This window comes from Austrofundulus limnaeus, unplaced genomic scaffold (assembly GCF_001266775.1).
Source record: "Austrofundulus limnaeus strain Quisiro unplaced genomic scaffold, Austrofundulus_limnaeus-1.0 Scaffold3, whole genome shotgun sequence".
In the NCBI taxonomy this organism is placed as follows: Eukaryota; Metazoa; Chordata; class Actinopteri; order Cyprinodontiformes; family Rivulidae; genus Austrofundulus; species Austrofundulus limnaeus.
The window spans coordinates 6,847,252-6,854,633 of record NW_013952405.1 but is presented as its reverse complement, the minus strand read 5'-3'; the positions used below and the strand labels follow the sequence as shown (position 1 = coordinate 6,854,633).

Below are 7,382 nucleotides of genomic sequence, written 5' to 3'. Positions count from 1 at the left end.
AAATCATAAATCCTCAAAATTACTTAAGTACTGTAACAAAGTAAATGTACTTAGTTACTGCACACCTCAGGCTATAAAGGTTATAAACAATAGAAATCTACATCAGGTAAGATATTAATTATTCGTAACTTTTCTACAAAACCCCACCTAAAAGGATTTGAACTATTCCTTTGGAACTAAAACAGATTCTGCTTAAAGGGATATTACAATCATTTTTGACGATTGTTCTATGTTCACACTGCAAATCTTGCAGGATTTTGACTTTTTTGTCCCTGTGTGACCCAATTTTAAATTTTTGTGACAGTCTGAAAGTGACATTCACATCAAACTCAGGTMACTTTATTGTTACACTGAGAGCTGTGGTGTAGAAAAGAGAAGTCATACTCTTAAATGGCTTTACAGCAAACAAAGCTGGTTTATTGTTGTTTTTTTTTCAGGCCTCACAGCAGCTCTCAAAGTGACAGCCCTTCCATCCATCTCACTAGATCCAGCAGTCCACCTATATATACACACTTTAGACCTCACCTTCAATACAACTCGGCCAATCACCTCAGCCTTTCAGAGCGGGAAAGAAAACAAAGTTTAACATTCACATAAACAATGTAAACACCAACAATTATGAATCCATAAAGAAATATCAAAGCATTTTATGCAAGTAAATGTACAATTTACAAGTTAGTTTACTTGTTTAATTACTGAAACTTTCTTCTTACTCTTCACCAATCATACTCCAGCTCTTATCAGCTCACTTCCTATAAAGGAACAGGGTTTGAGGTGGGCCTCCTCTTTAGCTGAAACAAGATGGCTGCCATAGAGGACACATGGTAACAAACATTTCATCTGTACATTGACATGTTCACAATTACACACCACACTCTGAAACTAAAACCGAAAGATTAGAGAAGAACTTGGTGCTTCTTAACAATGATACTAAATCAGATATATATCTTATGTAGATTTAGTGTTTTTCTGTGTTTTCTTCCCCTATGGTAAAAGTGTTTGTTCACTGGTAAACTAAACACATAACACTGGCTCCACGTCTCGTTGTATGTCGCTCGCTGGTTCATTTTATTTATTTTTTGCCACAAAAGTGCACGTATCCTGCCAGTAATGCGTTTCTTTAAAAACCTTTGAATCAAAGTTTGGTGCATTCTGAGCTTTAGACATCAGTGATCATGTGATTCTGGCCAAATGAATCAAGTTCTTCTGAAACACTGTGGAGGGTTTTTTGTTTATTTTATAGAAACAACTCCTCACTAATGTTAGCTAAGGAAATAAACTACATTTTTCCCAAATTCAAGTCATTCATAGAGCCATCTACAACAGGTTAGATATTTTTTTTTATACACCCTTCTGCAGGTACCCACTTTAAAAATCTGAACTTTTGGAAAACTCAGTCATTTATTTAACAGAATATTTTTGTAGCAGACTTCCTCAGTTTGACCAATAATAATAAAAAAAATTGTGTACTCCCACATTTTGTTTTAAGGTGTTGATATTTAATCAAATTCAAATTGCCTCAAAAACAATAAACAAAAATGAAAAAACAAAACAAAAACACTAAACAGTTCCTCACTGATTGAATAAAATTAGCATATTTCAATCCAAAAAACAGAATAAACAATCTAAATGTCCATTCAGACTGATTTCACTGCTACAACAATGTGAATAAAAATATTTTTAATATAATGTGGTCTAGTTTAAATCAGAACCATTACATGTGCAGCAGAGTCCATTAGACTTAGTTAACTAAATCCAGACTCAAACTGTAACTTTACATTAAGCAGCTCACACCAAACCCTCTCCAAAACAAGTTACATATTTCAGACACAGGAATACAAGAAAACTGCATCTAAAAGTTTAAAATAAAACATGACAAAAGCTAATGAATACAGACGTACACAAGACTAGACAGCGCAGCAGATCTGTGAACAGAGTTTTTCCTTTTAGTGGTGAAATGCAGTGATGGATCTGATGTGTTTGGTCCTGGTGGAGATTATAAACAATGAACTATACAAACTTATTTAACATGACAGGAATTGTTTCACAACTTTCTGTCTAAAAGCAAGCCACAGTTTAAAACTTATTGAGACARATGTGGTCACAGATGCAGGTTTGGATCCTGCTGTGGCCACAAACTTAGTCTTTAGTAACAAATACTCTCCAATTCAGCCTCTGCAATCAAGACATCACAGAAGTCCTTAGTCTTTTTTTTTTAAATCCTGCAAGTAAAACAAAAAAAATTGCCAATTAGTATCCACACAATGAATACAATTCACTTTAAGAACTTTTTTAAACTATGTTCTTAAATAGAAATATCTGTAAATATAAACACAACGGTGCAGATTGAACATTAAAAAATTCTACACAGGTTTTTTTAATAGTTACCACAAAACATTTCTCACAACAGAAACAAAAAGAGGGTATTCCATGATCTACAGTGCATAATGCTGGTAAATAGGTCAGAGAAAGCAGAAAAAAATCTTTGTGCACAAACAACAAAATATAATGCAAAAGGTCACAACTTTCTATCCCTTTAGGCAACACTGCACAGAAAAGACAGATGCTCAAGAACAAATCTCTAAATTGTCATCCTTATCACCCCAAATCCTGATTTTAACCAGAAATGCACGAATAAAAAACAGAAACTTGAACAGACGCAGACATCTCCCCTGAGCTTTGATGAAATTATATTTAAAAACAGAATCACCTCCTCAGCTTTAAAGGAGAGAAAAAATCAATCAGAGAGCTCACTCACAACAGCCCCGTGTCAAACAGGATGTTAGAGCTGAGTGCTATAAAACAATGTAACTGCTTTGATCAGAACAATGACAGAAGAACTAACTGTGAGCTATAGCTTGACCCTAACGTGGAGCAAACTTCATTTTCTTATATTGGTTAAATGCAAATCGTTTTGACTTTCACAACAAGGGTTTGAGGTTTCAAAAAAATTTTTTTGACCAAATTTGGAGTAATTTTAGCCACAGTGTTTATGGAACTTTTAGATCAGAGGTGCCAAAATTGGCCCAACAAGCCATTTGATTTGGCCCGCCAGCAGTTGTCCTGGTTACTAGATTGTAATTATGTTAAGATTAAATATAGAATACAAGTAACTACAAGAGACATTTAATTAGATTTAAGCCTATATATAGATTTGCACACCTTGTAAGACCCCATATACTCAAATTTTAAATGATTGAAAGTCCCATGAGCCTCTGCTATCTGAGCGTACTTTGAAATTTCTCCATGTCCATGGGCTGAAAAAAAAATGTGGGCAACCACACTGGCTGAAAGCTTAATAGTAAAAAATAAAACAACTTTACTTAAGTATTTGGATTTCTTGTTATTGCATTTGGCCCGCAGCCCTCAGATTGATTTTAATTTTGGCCCTCTCAGGGAAAATGTTTGGGCACYTGTTTTAGAAGTTAAAGGGGACATATCAAGCAAAACACACCCTTAAATAAATGTTGTGTAGTTGGAGTTGAACTAAAGGCTCCCACATACTCGGGCGTACTTCGCTCCGTGGAGGTCAACGCGGACTCGAGGCAGACTCGAAGCGGCCGTCTGCCGGACTGGTCCGCTCAGAGATCATTTTTTATGTCCGCGTCCGCGGTGTCGCACAATAAACCGCCTGGTGAGAACCGTTTTGGATGCGACACCAAGCTGATAAAGTTGAGAATCTGTGTCATTTGTGGATGAAATGGAGTCCAATTTTGAAAAGCGTCTCATGGAAGAGATTTGAAAACTTTATGATGTGTCATTGAAGGAATATAAGGACTTTCAGCAAGCAACAATTTCGTGGGAGGAAATAGCTCTGATCCTGGTTAAGGTAGTTCTATTTTTTTTAAGTTAAAATGCAAACTATCTCTTCCTCCTCATCCTTGACATCATGACTGAAATTGTGAGAAGTTAAAGAATTCGTCAAGCGGTCAGTACGCTCGAGTATGAAGTCTCAAACGTTTGCGGACAAAATGCTCGTAGTCCACGCCGCTCACAGACCACATACAGACCGCTCACAGTCCGCCCGAGCATGTGGGAGCCTTTATTYTCTCTCTTTCTCTCTGCGTAGATATCTTTATTCTGTCTGGGTCTTACGATCTGTTCAGTTTTCTCTATTCACCATTACTGTATGTTTTGTAAACAACAATGTCATAGCATTTGCTGCAGAAYTGCTAAACAAGGTCATGGACTTCCCGCTAACCAATTTTACAAATTCTCAGCTCTGCAGGTTTGTGGTCTTCATTCTCCTCTGGCTCTGGGTCAGACTCTGGCTCCAGCATGTAAAGCTGGAAGGACAAGTGTTCTGTTGTTGACATCTTTTAATTAGTCTGTAAATAAAAAGTTTCTATGACGCTATATTATCAAACTGCTATCAAACTACAGAAATGGCGAAACGAGGTGGAGTGAAACGTGCTCCGATCTGGAGGGGGGCGGGGCCTCAGTTGCATTTAAAGAAAATGAGTTGATCTGAGACGCACCTCAGAAAATGGGGTGAAAGAGGGGCTTGTGGAGTTACAATAAGTTGGAATTCAGACCAAACTTTGCAGTTCCAGTTTATATAGACCCAAAATGAATGATGTAAATGTGAAAAAGGAGGATTTAAAAGCATGATTCCTTAAAGACATTTTTTCAACCCTAAAATGAGGGTTAATTATAATGAAGAATTCTATTTGTTAACAATAAGTAAGAATCCACCACTTCAGAAGCTACAAAGGTTTTAAGGTAAAGTTGTTTCAGTTTAATTAATTTAAGAAGATTTTCCAACTGGGACTGCTCTGATTACCGTCTCCTGACAGGTAAGAAACTCACTACTCTCACTTACTCATGCTGGCTTAAAAATGGTAACTCTGAAATCGGGTGATTCGATCTTAAATAAAGTATTAATATGTGGTCTGAAGCGGACCTGGAGGTGCAGTTCTGGAACTTCAGCCGAGCCCGATATCATGCAGGTTGATCTTGATGATGACGTCGGTGACGGCGTCAAACACAAACTGCACATTCTTGGTGTCTGTGGCGCAGGTGAAGTGGGGGTAGATCTCCTTTTCATCCTTATGTCTATTTAGGTCTTCAAACTGGCCCTGGATGTAATTCGCTGCCTCTCCATATGAGTTTCCACCTACGGGGGAAGCCGTAACCATAAAGAAAAAAAATATATGCTGAGACAAAAGGGTGAATTTTCTAAAGAGATGCTATGTGAGATTGCATTTGATGAACGTTTTAGGTTGGTTTAATTATAAAAACTGGTCTCACAAAGTGAAATCTACAACAAACACTGGCCCCACCTTTGTACTCAGGGTAGCAGATGGTGAGCGGGCTCCTGCTGATCTTCTCTTCGAACAGGTCCTTCTTGTTGAGGAAGAGGATGATGGAGGTGTGCGTGAACCACTTGCTGTTGCAGATAGAGTCGAAAAGCTTCATGCTCTCATGCATCCGGTTCTGAGGAAAATCATAACAACATGAATCATCGATCCTTAAAGAAAACCTCTTAAACAGACTGAACTTGATTCAGCCACTTGGTGCAGCTCCTTGGTTAAAACATATCAGAGAGAAACATATGATGTTGATGCTGATCTTAACCAAAAACTCGGCACATAGATGAAATTCCAGTTTTATCAAAAGCAATTTAGTTCATGAAAGCAGATGTCGAGTTCTAAAACAAGCATCAAATCTAATTAATTTAATCTAATTAATATATTAGTCAATTCCATAACTCTTCTGCCGAGACATGTCAAAACATCAAGGACCTTTAACTGAGTGACTGGTGGGAATAAATGTTAACGACTGGAGACGAGGTCTATGAATCATGTTTACAAGTTAACGAGGGAAGCAGGATGGTTTGTTTTTGTTACTTGGCCTTGAATTTGACCACAGCCGCATCTCGTCTCGGCACTTCTTCCCCTTTTACGAGCTGAAGGCGCTCACTGAGCTGCAACTGTCGAGAGACTASTTAGGGACTCAAAAATGCTTCACGACACTCTGAATGTTTGCAGCCAGGATAGGGTGAGGCCGGGTCCTAAACAGGCAGCTGAAGAAAAATCACGACCTATTTTTATGGAACTACATTTCAAGAATTTCTCTGCCTCTGTTAGGTCTTTTCCATTTTCCCCTCTTTAAGTCATGATTTTCAGAAATCATTCATCTGCTGTAGATTGTCTAATTAGGTCAGACACTTTTTCTTTATCCTCCATTTATCCTCCTTTATTTCAAAGTAGGCTCTATACGACCGCATAGTGGTTCCCAAATGGTTTTCCTCAAGGCCCCCCTTTCTTACTTCCAAGCTGAGTCCCCCCTTAATCCCTCGCTACTCCCCACCTCTCCCAAAGATGTGTTCAACTTTTATCAAAATTACAAAAGAATGAAGTGAATAGGTACAAACTTTTATTTGGAAAAAGAAAAACTGTAACGTGGGGTGGAAGGCTTGAACCCCAGGTGCAGAACTGAATTGGTGGTCCAAAAAAAGAGCTTTAACAAAAACAAAATGCTGGCATGGCGGCAAAAAAATACTTACAAAAACCAGAAACARGCTTGGGTACGAGAACCAGAAAACCCACCGACTGTGGAGACGATCATGCAAACAAAAGAATAGAATATAAAGGGGAACTAACGAGCCACAACAAGAAACACCTGGGAGAGAAACATGAGGAGCATGTGAGAGTGGGCGGGGCTGGAGCAGAGACAGGCAGGAGGAGGAGGACAGAAACCACAAGAGTGACCACATAACGGATACGCAGGCTGTGACAAGAACTGAGTTATATTATTTATTCAAATGGTTTTGTTTTGGTGATTTTTATACTCAAACAATAAACTGAYATTTTCACAGCCTCTGAGCCGACATGGTTATAGGCCACTTCCGGGTGCAGGAGAGCTCTCTGCACCCCCAGGTTGAGAACCACAGATATAGCAAACAGGTGTGGGTCAGGTCTGGCAATGATGGCAATGTTTTTAAGACTGTATGACACAACTGGCCCAGTTGTAGGTTGCTTTACAAGGTGCTGGCCCACACACGGACCACCTCTGACAAACCACATCTGGGCCACCAATTCTTTGTTAAGAGTGAATTGTGTGGGCCAGAGCTGGGYCAGAGAAATTTTGCTATGTGGGAATATGCTGCCAGAGTCGAGTACAGAGGCTAAACTGAAACGTATATAAAAAAGCTTTAAAGGGGCAATATTATGTGTTTCTCAGGCATACATTTAAATACTATACCATAATAAAGTATCTATGTCATCTTTAGATGTTATTAAAATGCTGTTTTTATGTTTAAATAGAAAATAAACTTATATTCTCATCACTTCCTCTTCTAAATGCCTTGAAATTAGCCTCTGTCTCTTTAAGAACAACCTTCCACTTCTGTCCCGCCCATTTCGGGGGGGGGGGGGGGG

At 38.5% G+C, this 7,382-nt stretch overlaps 1 protein-coding gene across 1 annotated transcript; it reads right to left on the bottom strand.

The window, feature by feature from the left end:
- Positions 1 to 391: 391 nt before the first annotated feature.
- gnai3 (guanine nucleotide binding protein (G protein), alpha inhibiting activity polypeptide 3) lies at positions 392 to 5,375 on the bottom strand (the record flags this gene model as incomplete). The annotated part of the gene is given in 3 exon segments (XM_014020139.1): positions 392 to 2,222; positions 4,904 to 5,116; positions 5,283 to 5,375. Coding segments are annotated over 2 exon segments (284 nt in total), but the record flags the coding sequence as incomplete, so codon positions are not given.
- Between the last annotated feature and the right edge of the window lie 2,007 nt (positions 5,376 to 7,382).